This window comes from Portunus trituberculatus, chromosome 18 (assembly GCF_017591435.1).
Source record: "Portunus trituberculatus isolate SZX2019 chromosome 18, ASM1759143v1, whole genome shotgun sequence".
NCBI lineage: Eukaryota > Metazoa > Arthropoda > Malacostraca > Decapoda > Portunidae > Portunus > Portunus trituberculatus.
Window position 1 is genome coordinate 6,132,535 of NC_059272.1, and position 19,764 is coordinate 6,152,298.

At 36.5% G+C, this 19,764-nt stretch overlaps 1 protein-coding gene across 2 annotated transcripts in view; it reads right to left on the reverse strand.

The window, feature by feature from the left end:
• Nucleotides 1–19,764, reverse strand: part of LOC123505621 (protein sel-1 homolog 1-like) — a 217,401-nt gene that overhangs the window by 187,193 nt on the left and 10,444 nt on the right. For both annotated transcript variants that reach the window (XM_045257157.1, XM_045257156.1), the window contains exon 2: nt 2,892–2,978. In XM_045257157.1, coding sequence (XP_045113092.1) covers nt 2,892–2,943 — 52 coding nt within the window. In that variant the 5' untranslated portion in view covers nt 2,944–2,978. The remainder of the gene's footprint in view (nt 1–2,891; nt 2,979–19,764) is intronic.

Sequence of the window (19,764 nt, forward strand, 5' to 3'; positions counted from 1 at the left end):
ATATAACCTTTTACTTACCTGAATAGCCATAAAAAATTATTGGTTGAAAACTCAATAATATGCTTTGAAAGTACAAAAACTCGAGTTACGTACAAAATTGACTTACGTCATGTTTCAGGAACGTAACTCTGACGTAACTCGGGACCTTACTGTATAGTAAAACCTTGCTTGATGAACATCTCTAGGAACGAACAATTCAGGAGACGACCAAAAAATTGGTCAATATATCGACGGAGGGGATGAACGCAGTTAAACGGCTCGCCGGCTCGCCAGCAAGCAAACTGTTTGCGTGATAGCCAACCTGGCTATCACACAACAACAAAACAAAACATAACCACAAGAGAAAATAGAAACAGGAATATACGAAAAATATTACATAACACAATCTCCGTGCCACCACGATTTTCTCCTGTTTTTCCTGGACATGGTGATGTTACCGGCGCGCTCTACTGTAGCTTCCTCAGCGTTATCCTCGCTGCTCTGGTGGCTCTCAGCGTTGCTGTCATCATCATCCTGGCCATGTCCAGGTACTGCAGATTGTGGCACATCCATCGCAGCTGTTTCCTCGCTCGCCTGGCAAGGAACACCGCCTTACTGCCCGCTCCTCTCACACTGAGCATCACCTCCGAGGATCAAAGGAACTTCCTGGCCACGTACCTTTAACTTCCCTTCTTGGAAGTCCAAACTTGCTCCCACACGCATGAGGAATTCAATCCCCAGCAGGCAAGGGTCTTCCAAAGGCAGAGACAAAGACTAGCAATCTTTTCATGTTTCCCACACCGATGTTCATTATAACGGGGCCCCACATAGCAGCACTGACTTGTGACGCTACACAGCTGTTGTGTAGCTCTGGCACACTGCGCACATCCAAAGTCCTCTCTCATGACTGTCTTCTCGGATCTTGTCTGTCTTCCTCCCCATCCTCCTCTCTTCCATTCCATCATGCCATCAACGTCCAGTCTCTCAAGTAAATAACCTTTTCTTTTTTATTCATTTTATTATCATTTTGATAGCATTTAGGAAATAAAACAATTTAGGCTTTCTATAAATACTTCGTTCATGTCATGCATACATTAAAGGTCTATTTTGAATGGGTTTTATGGACAAAAGTATGATTTTTTGCGGGGTCTGGAACGGATTAATATTATTTCAATACGTTCTCATGGGAAAAATTTATTCAGGGGACGAACAAATCGGGTGACAAACTGGATTTAGGAACGAATTATGGTCTTGAGCTAAGGTTTTACTGTATATATACAGTAATGTCTCGGTTTACGTCAGAGTTATGTTCCTGAAACATGACGTAAGCTGATTTTGTACGTAACTCGAGTTTCCGTACATTTCAAAGCATATTATCGAGTTTTCAACCAATCATTGTTTATGGTCATTCAGGTAAGTTAAAGGTTATATTGTTATATTATTTACAAATATATAGGAATATGAAACACAAGTTTGTTTTTGTTGTTGATTAGGGCCACGAACGTGAAGGACTGCAGGTTCCCGAGAGGGGTGGCCCTGAGGCCGCCAGGAGGGTGGGCAGATCGAATGTTGTGACGCCCAGGACAGACAGCTGGGAGCGTAGTGCAGTGCGGTAGGAGTAGAAGCGTGGGCAGTCGGGCAGGAAATGCAATAGGAAAGGGCAATAGGGATCAGCAGACAGACGCAGATGGTGCAAGTGAGCTCCAAGTGTCGTGTGGCCCAAGCGAAGGCTCCAGAGTTGTTATTGTTGTGATGGGTGCGCAGACCCTCAAGGTCATCAACCTCCCCGTTGTCATGGTAACGGGCTTCCCATTTTCTTCTTCACTCCCTCACACACAGCTGCTGCCTCCCTTCTCATGTCTTTAATTACGTCCTCTTTTTCTTGTAGCGTAATGGTTTTCCTTTTCTTAGCATCACTGCTGTCACTAAGCAGTTTTCTCTTTGGTGCCATTGAGCAAGATACTAAGAACTTGAGTCAGTAAACGCAGAAATAGGATAACACTCTTGCCAGGGGCGACAGTGTGGTGGAACTGAGGCTGGGTGTTATTGTATTCAAGTGTGAGGCGAGCGGTGTGACGGGTAACCACCAACAATAACAATAAATTGCCTTATAGTGGACTGACGTAACTACGAGTTTGACGTAACTCGAGACCAACGTAACCCGAGACTTTACTGTATATATATATATATATATATATATATATATATATATATATATATATATATATATATATATATATATATATATATATATATATATATATATATATATATATATATATATATATATATATATATATATATATATATATATATATATATATATATATATATATATATATATATATATATATATATATATATATATATATATAATATATATATCATGTGCATTTACATTAACATAATTGTGCTATATATAAAAAAAAAAAAACAAGCATAAGTAATATAAATCTATCAGCTTATTCAACATCAAGAAGATTGTATGTATGTACGAAGATAAAATGGAATTGTTTGTTTATGCAAATTTTACTTTTTCTTCATTTTCCAGGTTCTTCATTATCCAGAAAATGGAAGAATGAACAATCAAGGGACCACTGCATTAAAAACTAAACCAAGCAACTTCTAAAAGCAGCTTTTAGAATAAATAAAGAGTATAAAACAGTTATTATACATTCTCTCATTTCAATATAATGTAATGGATCATTAACTGTTTAAAGAATGGGAAAAGAAACACTACAGCTTCACCTTCAAAAAAAATTTTTTTTAATACCCATCACAACCAGGCATGACTCCTTACACTCAATTGACAAGTGATTTACATCTTTCCATTAGCTATCTTTGGAAAAGAAAATTTTTGTCTTGCAAGCACTTACAGATATGGGAAATGGAGAAAGATTATTATGGCTTACCAGGATGACGGTGAAACAGAGGGTGACACACAGAGAGAGGGTCCCCACCCATACCAGGCTTTGAAGAATTTTCATTTCCACTCCAATCTGAAAGAATTTTTTAAAAATCTTTAATTATATCAATAAATCAAAAAATGTAAATAAACTAATTAATGAATTCATTCATATTCTAAAATAAACATAATACTCACATAATTCCCTAAAAAGGAGTGACATGAAATACTGTAAAATTAATTTACTGGTTAGCTATGAGAGGGCTTTAAGGCTGGACATCAACTTCTGGGAGGACAAGTATGAGAGAGAGAGAGAGAGAGAGAGAGAGAGAGAGAGAGAGAGAGAGAGAGAGAGAGAGAGAGAGAGAGAGAGAGAGAGAGAGAGAGAGAGAGAGAGAGAGAGAGAGAGAGAGAGAGAGAGAGAGAGAGAGAGAGAGAGAGAGAGAGAGAGAGAGAGAGAGAGAGAGAGAGAGAGAGAGAGAGAGAGAGAGAGAGAGAGAGAGAGAGAGAGAGAGAGAGAATAATTACATAGTGTAGCTTGATACTAAAAACATTGACAAGACCAAGGCCATTAGAATCAACAGTCAATCTATCCTCATTTTTGTTATATACGATGTAAATTGACTGTTATATTACTGATGACTGTCGCTAACCTGGACGATTAGGAGGAAAGTTGGTCTGACAAACGCGAATGTCCGTATACGAATTCCCCATCCCCCTTTGCACACACAAACACACACACACACACACTTCGAGAGACACGGTTGAGAGCGGACGCACTGGCGCAGTTCCGACAATCAGCTGATCTTCACTACACCTGTTGTATAGTATTTACAGTGACCTGGGCAGGTAGTGTGGACTCTTTTTTTTTTTTTTTTTTCTCTCTCTCTCTTCATGAAGTCAATTAGTAAGGAATAATGAGTGAAAAAGATATTCCATCCAAATGCAGACATGAGAAAAGAGAAGGGGCTGATGATGACCATGTCGGTGATGGAGAACGCGTATTCGAAGGGTTCGATACGACGACAACTTCACTACTTAAGAGAGTGTCAAATATTGAAAGTAAACTAGATAAACTGATAAAGGAGAAGATGGAAATGAAAGAGAATAAAGAACAGGAAATGGACTTTATAAGACTGAGAGAAAGGATAAGAAAAGAGGAAGAAAATGAAGCTAGGCTAAGAGCGGAAAACGAAGAACTAGAAAAGGAAGTAGCTAACTACAAGAAGCAGATGGAAGAAGGACTCGGTAAAGCCGAGAAAGAAAAGGACAAGCTGAAAGATCTAGTAAACAAGGAAGAGGAAAGAGTACAGAACGTGATTAAAAAAGAAGTACAAGCATGGAGAGTCCAAGATAAGAAAGATAAGGCCAATTTTCAGGAGGTGATTCAAGAACAACTTAAAGAAAAAGAAGAAAATATGACAAACAAAATGATAGGAGTCCTCAAGACAAAAGAAAATCTAGTTAGAGAAATTGCAGAAAAAAAGAAGAGTGTAGTCGTATTTGGAATAAAAGAAAAAAATATAAAATATAGACCAAAAAGAGATAAAGAAGAAATGAAATCAGTCAAAGACCTACTGAAGAATCTTAATGACGAAGATAGGCAGAACTTGGAAGAGGAAGTAGAAGAAATAAACAGAATGGGACCATATCAAGAAGGAAAACGAGACCAATTAAAATATTACTAAAATCACAAGCAGCAACAGAAGAAATATTATATAGAACAACAAAACTTAGAGAAACAGAAGGATGCAAGGATATCTATATAAAGAAAAATAGAAATGAGGAAGAAAGGAAGAGATACAATGAACTGGCAGCAGCAGTAAGGGAAAAGAATAATGAAAGGTCAGAAGAGGAGAAGAAGGCATTTTTTTTTGGAGAATTCTAGGAGACAGGATAAGGAAATGGTATATAAACGAGAAGGAAGAGAAAAAAGTGGAACAAGTTTAACTAAAAATGATGAAGGCAAAAGACTAAAAATGATGTATACGAACACAGACGGGGTTTTATCAAGTAAATTAGAATTAAGAGATTACATAAGGAAAGAAAATCCAGATATTGTATGCTTGGCTGAAACAAAACTAAATGAGGCAATCATAATAGATTTGGATAATAGGTATGATGTATGGAGAAGAGACAGAGTGGGTAAAGGAGAAGGAGTCATGATAATGTTAAGGAAGGAGATAGTGATCAACCAAGTGGAATGTGGGGAAGGAAAAGCAGAAGTATTGTATATTAAGATGCATATTAATAAAAAAGAGTTAACAATCATTGTAACATATGTGCCACCAAAAACAAATTCATGGACGAATCAAGAATATAAAGACATGATAGATAATAAGGAGTCTAACGAGAATCGTTCAAGAAAGGAAAAAAGTGATATTAGTAGGAGATTTCAACTGTAAAGAAGTGGACTGGGAAAATTATGAAAGTGGTATGGGGGAAGAAGCCTGGGGAGAAAGATTCTTGAACCTAATGATAGACAATATGATGGACCACAGAGTAAAGGAATGCACAAGATTCAGAGGAAACGACGAGCCGGCGAGATTGGACCTAGTTTTTACAAGGGGTATACAAATGAATGATGATATAAGATATAAGTGCCCATTGGGAAAGAGTGACCATGCAATATTAGAAATATATATAGAAGAAGGAAAGGAAGAGAGAGATGATTCATACAAAAGAGACCGATTAAATTACAGAAAGGCTGATATTGAGAATCTCAAGAACTATTTTAAAAACGTAGACTGGGAGGAGATGGAAAACTCAGAGACAATGCAAGACAAATATAAATTATTTTTGGAAATATACAAAACAGGAGTCAGGGAATATGTCCCAAAATATAGACCAAAAGAAGAAGGAAAGAAAGATTGGTTTAATGCAAGGTGTGCAAGGCAAAGGAGAAAAGAGATGGAGCATGGAAAAGGTGGAGGAGAAATAGAATCCAACAAACAAGGAAAACTTCAAGGCAGCGAGAAATGAATATGTTAAGGTGAGGAAGGAAGAGGAAAAGAACTTGAAAAAGATATTGTCGAAAAATGTAAGGAGCAACCAAAATTGTTCTATAGATTCATAAATGGAAAAATTAGGCAAAAAGAAACAATAGAAAGGTTAAAAGGAGAGAACGGGATGGTGGAAGACCCAAAAGTATGGCAGAACTATTAAATAAAAATTCCAGGAGGTCTTTACTAAAGAATCCAAATTTGAGAGGCCACAGGGTAATAGAGAGACAATCTATATGAAAGAGATTAAAGTAACCAAGCTTGAAATAAAAGAGTTAATGAAGGAACTGGATGAAGAGAAGGCAATGGGACTGGATGAAGTCTCAGGCAGAATACTGAAAGAATGTAGGGAAGAACTAGCAAGTCCTATATACAACATCATAAAATGCTCAATAGAAAATGGAACAGTGCCAGTAGAATGGAAAAGAGCTGAGGTGGTTCCCATATATAAGAGCAGAAGGAAAGAAGAACCTTTAAATTACAGACCGGTATCACTAACTAGTGTAATATGCAAGATGTGTGAAAGAATAATAAAGAAACAATGGATCGAGTTCCTTGAAGACAACAAATTAATATCAAATAGCCAATTTGGTTTTAGAAAAGGACGGTCTTGTGTAACTAATTTATTGAGTTTCTATTCTAGAATAGTTGATAGAGTACAAGAGAGAGAGGGATGGGTTGACTGCATCTATTTGGATTTAAAAAAGGCGTTTGACAAAGTGCCACATGCAAGATTACTGTGGAAGTTAGAGGAGAAGGGTGGCTTAAAAGGAAGCACATTGAGATGGATAGAAAATTATTTGAGGGGGAGAGAAATAAGGACGGTAGTTAAAGATATGAAGTCCAAGTGGAGAGCAGTAGAAAGCAGAGTGCCACAGGGGTCAGTATTGGCACCAATACTTTTCCTAATTTATATTAACGACATGCCAGAAGGAGAGAACAGCTACATAAATCTGTTTGCAGATGATACGAAACTGTGCAGAGTTATAAAGCAAAAGGAGGATTGTGAAATACTGCAAGAAGACCTAAATAAGATCTGGGAATGGAGTAAGAAGTGGGAAATGGAATTTAATGTGAACAAAAGCCATGTCATGGAAATGGGAAAGAGTGAAAGACGACCTGTGGGAATCTATAAGATGGGAGATGGAGTAGAACTGGAGAAAGTTCAAAAGGAAAAGGACTTAAGAGTGACGATGGAAGAAAACAATCAACCAGTAAGCCATATTGATAGAATTTTAGAGAAACATATAATTTGCTGAGGAATATTGGAGTAGCATTTCACTACATGGACAAAGAAATGATGAAGAAATTGATAAATACTATAATAAGACCCAGATTGGAATATGCAGGAGTAGTGTGGACCCCTCATAAAAAGAAACACATAAGGAAATTGGAGAGGCTACAAAAAATGGCTACAAGAATGGTCCCAGAACTTGAAGGGATGACATATGAGGAGAGACTAAAGGCTATGGATCTACCAACCTTGGAACAAAGAAAGAGAGAGGAGACCTGATACAAGTCTATAAATTGATCAACGGAATGGACCAAGTGGATAATGAGAAACTGATCCTGAGAGAAGAATATGACACCAAGCACAAGATCGCATAGTAAAAAGCTGAGAAAGGAAGATGTCTGAGAGATATTAAAAATATAGTTTCCCGCAGAGATGTATTGAGACGTGGAACAGTTTAGATGAAGAAGTAGTGTCTGCAACGAGTGTGCACACTTTTAAAGTAAGATTGGATAAGTGTAGATATGGAGACGGGGCCACACGAGCATAAAGCCCAGGCCCTGTAAAACTACAACTAGGTAAATACAACTAGGTAAATACACACACACACACACACACACACACATTACTAAAATGACAAGCAGCAGCAGAAGAAGTACTATATAGAAAAACGAAACTCAGAGAAACAGAAGGTTGCAAAGATATATGTATATAAAGAAAAATAGAAACGAGGAGGAAAGGAAGAGACACAATGAACTGGTGGCAGAAGCAGGAGATAAAATAATGAAACGTCAGAGGAGGAGAAGAAGGCATTTTTTTGGAGAATTATAGGAGACAGGATAAGGAAATGGTATATAAAAGAGAAAGAAGAGAAAAGAATGGAGCAAGTTTAACTAAAAATGATAAGAACAAGAGATTAAAAATGATGTATACAAACATAGATGGATTTTATCTAGTAAATTAGAATTAAGAGATTACATAAAGAAAGAAGAACCAGATATTGTATGCCTGGTGGAAGCAAAGTTAAATGAGGCAATAAAAATAGACATAGATAAAAGGTATAATATATGGAGGAGAGACAGAGTGGGTAAAGGAGGAGGAGGAGTCATGATGATGTTAAGGAAGGAGATAGTGGTAAATCAAGTGGAGTTTGGGGAAGGAAAATCAGAAATACTGTATGTTAAGATGCATATTAACAAAAAGAAGATAACAATCATCAAGTGGAGTTTGGGGAAGGAAAATCAGAAATACTGTATGTTAAGATGCATATTAAGAAAAAGAAGTTAACAATCATTGGAACATATGTGCCACCAAAAACAAACTCATGGACTAACCAAGAATATAGAGACATGATAGATGACACAATAAAGAGTCTTACAAGAATCATTAAGGAAAGGAGAAAAGTGATATTGATAGGAGATTTCAACTGTAAGGAGGTAGACTGGGAAAATTATGAAAGTGGTATGGGGGAAGATGCCTGGGGAGATAGATTCCTGAACCTAATGATAGATAATTTGATGGTCCAAAGAGTAAAGGAAAACACAAGATTCAGAGGAAACGATGAGCCGGCAAGATTAGACCTAGTTTTTACAAGGGATATACCAATTAACGATGATATAAGATACAAGTGCCCATTGGGAAAGAGTGACCATGTAATATTAGAGATGGATATAGAAGAAGGAAAGGAAGATAGAGATGAATCATACAAAGGAGACCGATTAAATTACAGAAAGGCTGATATTGAGAATCTCAAGAACTATTTTAAAACGTAAACTGGGAGGAGATGGAAAACTCATTAACGGTTCAAGAGAAATATAACTTATTTTTAGAAATATACAAAACTGGGGTCAGGGAATATGTTCAAATATAGACCTAAAGAAGAAGGAAAGAAAGATTGGTTTAATGCAAGATGTGCTAGGGCAAAGGAGAAACGAGATGGAGCATGGAAAAGGTGGAGAAGAAACAGAAATCCAGAAAATAAGGAAAACTTCAAAACAGCAAGAAATAAATATGCTAAGGTGAGAAAGGAAGAAGAAAAGAACTATGAAAAGGACATTGTCGAGAAATGTAAGGAACAACCAAAATTGTTCTACATATTCATAAATGGAAAAATAAGACAAAAAGAAACAATAGAAAGGTTAAAAGGAGAAAATGGAATGGTGGAAGACCCAAAAAAGTATGGCAGAACTGTTAAATAGTAAATTTCATGAGGTCTTTACTAAGGAATCCAAATTTGAAAGACCACAGGGTAATAGAGAGACTGTCTATATGAAAGAGATTAAAGTAACCAAGCTTGAAATAAAAAAAGTTGATGACGGAATTGGATGAGGAAAAGGCAATGGGACCGGATGAAGTCTCAGGCAGAATACTGAAAGAATGTAGGGAAGAACTAGCAAGTCCAATATACAACATCATAAAATGCTCAATAGAAAATGGAACAGTGCCAGTGGAGTGGAAAAGAGGAGAGGTGGTTCCCATATATAAGAGCGGAAGGAAGGAAGAACCTTTAAATTACAGGCCGGTATCACTAACTAGTGTAATATGCAAGATGTGAGAAAAAGTAATAAAGAAGCAATGGATCGAGTTTCTTGAAGACAACAAAATATTATCAAATAGCCAATTTGGTTTTAGAAAAGGTCGGTCATGTGTGACAAATTTATTGAGTTTCTACTCTAGAATAGTTGATAAAGTACAAGAGAGAGAGGTATGGGTTGACTGTATTTATTTAGATCTAAAAAAGGCTTTTGATAAAGTGCCACATGAAAGATTACTATGGAAGTTAGAGGAGAAGGGTGGTTTAAAAGGAAGCACATTGAGATGGATGAAGAATTACTTAAGGGGGAGAGAAATAAGGACGATAGTTAAAGATATGAAGTCCAAGTGGAGAACAGTAGACAGCGGAGTGCCACAGGGTCAGTATTGGCACCAATACTTTTTCTCGTATATATAAATGACATGCCAGAGGGAGTGAACAGCTACATAAATCTGTTTATGGACGATGCGAAACTGTGCAGAGTCATTAAACAAAAAGAGGATTGTGAAATACTACAGGAAGACTTAAACAAGATCTGGAAATGGAGCAAAAAATGGGAGATGGAATTCAATGTGGACAAAAGCCATGTCATGGAAATGGGAAAAAGTGAAAGACGACCAGTGGGAATCTATAAGATGGGAGATGGAGTAGAACTAGAAAAAGTAAAAAAGGAAAAGGTCTTGGGAGTGACAATGGAAGAAAATAATCAACCGGTTAGCCATACTGATAGAATTTTCAGAGAGACGTATAATTTGCTAAGGAATATTGGAGTAGCATTTCACTATATGGACAAGGAAATGATGAAGAAATTGATAAGTACTAAAATAAGACCTAGATTGGAATATGCAGGAGTTGTGTGGACTCCCCATAAAAAGAAACACATAAGAAAATTAGAGAGACTACAAAAAATGGCTACAAGAATGGTTCCAGAATTTAAAGGGATGGCATATGAGGAGAGACTAAAGGCAATGGATCTACCAACCTTGGAGCAGAGAAGAGAGAGAGGGGATCTGATACAAGTTTATAAATTGATTAACGGAATGGATGAAGTGGATAATGAGTAACTGATCCTGAGAGAAGAATATGAATTTAGAAGCACAAGATCGCATAGTAAGAAACTAAGGAAGGGACGAAGTCTGAGAGATGTTAAAAAATTTAGTTTCCCGCAAAGATGTGTTGAGACTTGGAACAGTTTGAGTGAGGAAGTGGTATCAGCAAAGAGTGTACATAGTTTTAAAGAAAAATTGGATAAGTGTAGATATGGAGACGGGACCACACGAGCATAAAGCCCAGGCACTGTAAAACTACAACTAGGTAAATACAACTAGGTAAATACACACAGGTACATAAATTTGTTTGCGGATGATACGAAACTGTGCAGAGTTATAAAGCAAAAGGAGGATTGTGAAATACTGCAAGAAGACCTAAATAAGATCTGGGAATGGAGTAAGAAGTGGGAAATGGAATTCAATGTGAACAAAAGCCATGTCATGGAAATGGGAAAGAGTGAAAGACGACCTGTGGGAATCTATAAGATAAGAGATGGTGTAGAACTGGAGAAAGTCAAAAAGGAAAACGACTTAGGAGTGACGATGGAAGAAATCAATCAACCAGTAAGCCATATTGATAGAATTTTTAGAGAAACATATAATTTGCTGAGGAATATTGGAGTAGTATTTCACTACATAGACAAAGAAATGATGAAGAAATTGATAAATACTATAATAAGACCTAGATTGGAATATGCAGGAGTAGTGTGGACCCCTCATAAAAAGAAACACATAAGAAAATTGGAGAGGCTACAAAAAATGGCTACAAGAATGGTCCCAGAACTTGAAGGGATGACATATGAGAAGAGACTAAAGGCTATGGATCTACCAACCTTGGAACAAAGAAGGGAGAGAGGAGACCTGATACAAGTCTATAAATTGATCAACGGAATGGATCAAGTGGATAATGAGAAACTGATCTTGAGAGAAGAATATGACATCCGAAGCACAAGATCGCATACTAAAAAGCTGAGAAAGGGAAGATGTCTAAGAGATATTAAAAAATATAGTTTCCCGCAGAGATGTATTGAGACGTGGAACAGTTTAGATGAAGAAGTAGTGTCTGCAACGAGTGTGCACACTTTTAAAGTAAGATTGGATAAGTGTAGATATGGAGACGGGGCCACACGAGCAAAAAGCCCAGGCCCTGTAAAACAACAACTAGGTAAATACTAGGTAAATACACACAGACGCTGTAGAGGAAGCACGCAATACCATCGCTCCCGAGAATCAGCTGATCTTCACTACCTTTGTTTGGGTTTACAGTGGCCTGGGCGAAAAGTGAGGACTCATTTTTTTTTTTCATGAATACAGTGTTAAATAATAATGAGTGAGAAAGAGATTCCATCTAAATGCAGGTATGTGACAAGGAAAGAATGAAAGCTAATGATGACAATGTTGGTGAGGGAGAAAGAGAATTTGAAGGCTTTGATACGGCACAAACTTCACTTTTTGATAGTCTTGACTATCGAATGTAAATTAGATAAATTGATAAAGGAAAGTATGGGAATGAAAGAGAATGAAGAACAGGATAAAGAGCTCCAGAAATTGAAAGAAAGGATAAAAAGATTGGAAGAAAACGAAACTAGGCTAAGAACCGAAAATGAAGAATTAAAAGTCCAAATAGCGAACTACAACAAATTGATGGAAGAAGGACTCGGTAAAGCCAAGAAAGAAAAACAGAAGCTAAAAGATCTAGTTAACGAAGAAGAAGAAAGAGTACAAGACGTGATTAAAAAAGAAGTACAAGCTTGGAGAATCCAAGATAAGAAAGACAAGGAATCATTTCAAAAAGTATTTCAAGAATAGTTAAAAGAAAGAGATGAAAATATGACTAGCAAAATAATAGGAGTCCTCAAGAAAAAAGAAAATTTAGTAAGAGAAATTGCAGAAAAAAAGAAGAGTGTAATTACTTTTGGACTGAAAGAAAAAAATGTTAAATATAGACCAAGAAGGGAAAAAGACGAAATGAAATCAGTAAAAGACCTACTAAAACATCTGAATGACGAGGATAGACAGAACTTAGAAGAGGAAGTAGAAGAAATCCATAGAATGGGACCATATCAAGAAGGAACAGTGAGACCAATTAAGATATTACTAAAATCACAAGCAGCAGCAGAAGTACTATATAGAAAAACAAAATTCAGAGAAACAGAAGGTTGCAAGATATATATATATATATATATATATATATATATATATATATATATATATATATATATATATATATATATATATATATATATATATATATAAAGAAAAATAGAAACGAGGAGGAAAGGAAGAGACACAATGAACTGGTGGCAGAAGCAGGAGATAAAATAATGAAACGTCAGAGGAGGAGAAGAAGGCATTTTTTTGGAGAATTATAGGAGACAGGATAAGGAAATGGTATATAAAAGAGAAAGAAGAGAAAAAAATGGAGCAAGTTTAACTAAAAATGATAAAAACAAGAGATTAAAAAAGATGTATACAAACATAGATGGGATTTTATCTAATAAATTAAAATTAAGAGATTACATAAAGAAAGAAGAACCAGATATTGTATGCCTGGTGGAAACAAAGTTAAATGAGGCAATAAAAATAGACATAGATAAAAGGTATAATATATGGAGGAGAGACAGAGTGTGTAAAGGAGGAGGAGGAGTCATGATGATGTTAAGGAAGGAGATAGTGGTAATCAAGTGGAGCTTGGGGAAGGAAAATCAGAAATACTGTATGTTAAGATGCATATTAACAAAAAGGAGTTAACAATCATTGGAACATATGTGCCACCAAAAACAAACTCATGGACTAACCAAGAATATAGAGACATGATAGATGACAATATAAGGAGTCTTACAAGAATCATTAAGGAAAGGAGAAAAGTGATATTGGTAGGAGATTTCAACTGTAAGGAGGTAGACTGGGAAAATTATGAAAGTGGTATGGGGGAAGATGCCTGGAGAGATAGATTCCTGAACTTAATGATAGATAATTTGATGGTCCAAAGAGTAAAGGAAAACACAAGATTCAGATGAAACGATGAGCCGGCAAGATTAGACCTAGTTTTTACAAGGGATATACCAATTAACAATGATATAAAATACAAGTGCCCATTGGGAAAGAGTGACCATGTAATATTAGAAATGGATATAGAAGAAGGAAAGGAAGATAGAGATGAATCATACAAAGGAGACCGATTAAATTACAGAAAGGCTGATGTTGAGAATCTCAAGAACTATTTTAAAAACGTAAACTGGGAGGAGATGGAAAACTCATTAACGGTTCAAGAGATATATAACTTATTTTTGGAAATATACAAAACTGGGGTCAGGGGAATATGTTCCGGAAATATACACCTAAAGAAGAAGGAAAGAAAGATTGGTTTAATGCAAAATGTGCTAGGGCAAAGGAGAAATGAGATGGAGCATGGAAAAGATGGAGAAGAAACAGAAATCCAGAAAATAGGGAAAACTTCAAAACAGCAAGAAATGAATATGCTAAGGTGAGAAAGGAAGAAGAAAAAAACTATGAAAAGGACATTGTCAAAAAATGCAAAGAACAACCAAAATTGTTCTACAGATTCATAAATGGAAAAATAAGACAAAAAGAAACAATACAAAGGTTAAAAGGAGAAAACGGAATGGTAGAAGATCCAAAAAGTATGGCAGAACTGTTAAATAGTAAATTTCATGAGGTCTTTACTAAGGAATCCAAATTTGAAAGACCACAGGGTAATAGAGAGAGACTGTCTATATGAAAGAGATTAAAGTAACCAAGCTTGAAATAAAAAAGTTGATGACGGAATTGGATGAGGAAAAGGCAATGGGATCGGATGAAGTCTCAGGCAGAATACTGAAAGAATGTAGGGAAGAACTAGCAAGTCCAATATACAACATCATAAAATGCTCAATAGAAAATGGAACAGTGCCAGTGGAGTGGGGGAAAGAGCTGAGGTGGTTCCCATATATAAGAGCGGAAGGAAGGAAGAACCTTTAAATTACAGACCGGTATCACTAACTAGTGTAATATGCAAGATGTGTGAAAAAAGTAATAAAGAAGCAATGGATTGAGTTTCTTGAAGACTACAAAATATTATCAAATAGCCAATTTGGTTTTAGAAAAGGTCGGTCATGTGTGACAAATTTATTGAGTTTCTACTCTAGAATAGTCGATAAAGTACAAGAGAGAGAGAGGGATGGGTTGACTGTATTTATTTAGATCTAAAAAAGGCTTTTGATAAAGTGCCACATGAAAGATTACTATGGAAGTTAGAGGAGAAGGGTGGTTTAAAAGGAAGCACATTGAGATGGATGAAGAATTACTTAAGGGGGAGAGAAATAAGGACGATAGTTAAATATATGAAGTCAAAGTGGAGAACAGTAGACAGCGGAGTGCAACAGGGGTCAGTATTGGCACCAATACTTTTTCTCGTATATATAAATGACATGCCAGAGGGAGTGAACAGCTACATAAATCTGTTTGTGGACGATGCAAAACTGTGCAGAGTCATTAAACAAAAAGAGGACTGTGAAATACTACAGGAAGACTTAAACAAGATCTGGAAATGGAGCAAAAAATGGGAGATGGAATTCAATGTGGACAAAAGCCATGTCATGGAAAAGGGAAAAAGTGAAAGACGACCAGTGGGAACATATAAAATGGGAGATGGAGTAGAACTAGAAAAAGTAAAAAAGAAAAAGGACTTGGGAGTGAAAATGGAAGAAAATAATCAACCGGTAAGCCATATTGATAGAATTTTCAGAGAGACGTATAATTTGCTAAGGAATATTGGAGTGGCATTTCACTATATGGACAAGGAAATGATGAAGAAATTGATAAGTACTAAAATAAGACCTAGATTGGAATATGCAGGAGTTGTGTGGACTCCCCATAAAAAGAAACACATAAGAACATTAGAGAGACTACAAAAAATGGCTACAAGAATGGTTCCAGAATTCAAAGGGATGGCATATGAGGAGAGACTAAAGGCAATGGATCTACCAACCTTGGCGCAGAGAAGAGAGAGAGGGGATCTGATACAAGTTTATAAATTGATTAACGGAATGGATGAAGTGGATAATGAGAAACTGATCCTGAGAGAAAAATATGACTTTAGAAGCACAAGATCACATAGTAAGAAACTAAGGAAGGGACGATGTCTGAGAGATCTTAAAAAATTTTGTTTCCTGCAAAGATGTGTTGAGACTTGAAACAGTTTGAGTGAGGAAGTGGTGTCAGCAAAGAGTGTACATAGTTTTAAAGAAAAATTGGATAAGTGTAGATATGGAGGCGGGACCACACAAGCATAAAGCCCAGGCCCTGTAAAACTACAACTAGGTAAATACAACTAGGTAAATACACACACAACATAGAGAGGGATGGGTGGATGCTATCTACCTGGACTTGAGAAAGGCCTTTGATAAATACCACACAATAGACTGATGTGGAAACTAAATAAGATTTGAGGAGTAAATGATAAACTAGCAAAATGGATGGAAAATTACTTAATGGGAAGAAAAATGAGAACAGTGGTGTAAGGAAGTCCGAGTGGAAGAAGGTAACCAGTGGAGTTCCACAAGGGTCAGTGCTTGGTCCCATCATGTTTTTGATTTATGTTAATGATATGCCAGTAGGAATTGACAGTTACATGAACATGTTTGACGATACTAAAATTATGAGGAGAGTAAAGAATGTGGAAGATTGTAACAAGTTACAGGAAGATCTTGATAAATTATATGAGTGGAATAAGGAGTGGCAGATGGAATTTAATATAGACAAGACCCATGTTATGAAAATGGGAAGAAGTAGATACAGACCAAACTGGGATTACAGGCTGGGTGATGAGAAAATTAAAGAGACCAATGAGGAGAAAGACTTAGGAGTAACCGTGCAAAACACTTTGTCACCGGAGAAACACATTAACAAGATTTTTGGGAAAACATATAACATGCTTCAAAATATTGGCCTTGCATTCCACTACCTAGATGAAGGAATGATGAAGAAGATATTATGTACCTTAATAAGACCCCAGTTAGAATATGCAGCTTGTGTCTGGTCACCGCATATGAAGAAAAATGTGAAGAAGGTAGAAAGGGTACAGAGGCTGGCAACAAGGATGGTACCAGGACTCAGGGAGTTAGACTATGAGGAAAGACTGAGGAAGCTGGGGCTGACCACATTAGAAGAGAGAAGAACAAGAGGAGACATGATAACTATGTATAAATTGGTGAACAAGATTGACATACTGGACAGAGTTGATAAAGGTGACCACAAGTAATCAGCATCGAGGACATGGAAAAAAGCTAATAAGAGACATCTGTCTAAATGACACGAGAAAATACAGTTTCCCGCATCGTAGCATTGATAAGTGGAATAAACTGAGCAGTGATGTCGTTGACACGGTGTGTGTCAATCAGATGAAAGAGAGATATGACAGGAATGGACAAGGAGACAGGACACAGAGAGCTTAGCTCGGGCCCTGTAATACACAAATAGGTAAATACAAATAGGTAAATACACACACACACACACACACACACACACACACAATAAGGAGTCTTACAAGAATCATTAAGGAAAGAAGAAAAGTGATATTGGTAGGAGATTTCAACTGTAAGGAAGTAGACTGGGAAAATTATGAAAGTGGTATGGGGGAAGATGCCTGGGAATATAGATTCCTGAACCTAATGATAGATAATTTGATGGTCCAAAGAGTAAAGGAAAACACAAGATTCAGAGGAAATGATGAGCCGGCAAGATTAGACCTAGTTTTTACAAGGGATATACCAATTAACGATGATATAAGATACAAGTGCCCATTGGGAAAGAGTGACCATGTAATATTAGAAATGGATATAGAAGAAGGAAAGGAAGATAGAGATGAATCATACAAAGGAGACCGATTAAATTACAGAAACGCTGATATTAAGAATCTCAAGAACTATTTTAAAAACGTAAACTGGGAGGAGATGGAAAACTCATTAACGGTTCAAGAGAAATATAACTTATTTTTGGAAATATACAAAACTGGGGTCAGGGAATATGTCCCGAAATATAGACCAAAAGAAGAAGGAAAGAAAGATTGGTATACTAAGGTGAGAAAGGAAGAAGAAAGGAACTATAAAAAGGACATTGTCGAAAAATGTAAGGAACAACCAAAATTGTTCTACAGATTCATAAATGGAAAAATAAGACAAAAAGAAACAATAGAAAGGTTAAAAGGAGAAAACGGAATGGTGGAAGACCCAAAAAGCATGGCAGAACTGTTAAATAGTAAATTTCATGGTCTTTACTAAGGAATCCAAATTTGAAAGACCACAGGGTAATAGAGAGACTGTCTATATGAAAGAGGTTAAAGTAACCAAGCTTGAAATAAAAAAGTTAATGACGGAACTAGATGAGGAAAAGGCAATGGGACCGGATGAAGTCTCAGGCAGAATACTGAAAGAATGTAGGGAAGAACTAGCAAGTCCAATATACATCATAAAATGCTCAATTAAAATGGAACAGTGCCAGTGGAGTGGAAAAGAGCTGAGGTGGTTCCCATATATAAGAGCGGAAGGAAGGAAGAACCTTGAAATTACAGACCGGTATCACTAACTAGTGTAATATGTAAGATGTGTGAAAAAAGTAATAAAGAAGCAATGGATTGAGTTTCTTGAAGACAACAAAATATTATCAAATAGCCAATTTGGTTTTAGAAAAGGTCGGTCATGTGTAACAAATTTATTGAGTTTCTACTCTAGAATAGTTGATAAAGTACAAGAGAGAGAGGAATGGGTTGACTGTATTTATTTAGATCTAAAAAAGGCGTTTGATAAAGTGCCACATGAAAGATTACTATGGAAGTTAGAGGAGAAGGGTGGCTTAAAAGGAAGCACATTGAGATGGATGAAGAATTACTTAAGGGGGAGAGAAATAAGGACGATAGTTAAAGATATGAGGTCCAAGTGGAGAACAGTAGACAGCGGAGTGCCACAGGGGTCAGTATTGGCGTCAATACTTTTTCTCATATATATAAATGACATGCCAGAGGGAGTGAACAGCTACATAAATCTGTTTGCGGACGATGCGAAACTGTGCAGAGTCATTAAACAAAAAGAGGATTGTGAAATACTACAGGAAGACTTAAACAAGACCTGGAAATGGAGCAAAAAATGGTAGGTGGAATTCAATGTGGACAAAAGCCATGTCATGGAAATGGGAAAAAGTGAAAGACGACCAGTGGGAATCTAAAGATGGGAGATGAAGTAGAACTAGAAAAAGGAAAAAAGGAAAAGGACTTAGGAATGACAATGGAAGAAAATAATCAACCGGTAAGCCATATTGATAGAATTTTCAGAGAGACATATAATTTGCTAAGGAATATTGGAGTAGCATTTCACTATATGGACAAGGAAATGATGAAGAAATTGATAAGTACTAAAATAAGACCTAGATTGGAATATGCAGGAGTTGTGTGGACTCCTCATCAAAAGAAACACATAAGAAAATTAGAGAGACTACAAAAAATGGCTACAAGAATGGTTCCAGAATTTAAAGGGATGACTAAAGGCTATGGATCTACCAACCTTGGAGCAGAGAAGAGAGAGAGGGGATCTGATACAAGTTTATAAATTGATTAACGGAATGGATGAAGTGGATAATGAGAAACTGATACTGAGAAAAGAATATGACTTTAGAAGCACAAGATCGCATAGTAAGAAACTAAGGAAGGGACGATGTCTGAGAGATGTTAAAAAATTTAGTTTCCCGCAAAGATGTGTTGAGACTTGGAACAGTTTGAGTGAGGAAGTGGTGTCAGCAAAGAGTGTACATAGTTTAAAAAAAAAATTGGATAAGTGTAGATATGGCGACGGGACCACACGAGCATAAAGCCCAGGCCCTGTAAAACTACCTGATACAAGTTTAGAAATTAAATACACACACACACACACACTACAACTAGGTAAATACATAATGGATCGAGTTCCTTGAAGACAACAAATTGATATCAAATAGCCAATTTGGTTTTAGAAAAAGACGGTCGTGTGTAACTAATTTATTGAGTTTCTATTCTAAAATAGTTGATAGAGTACAAG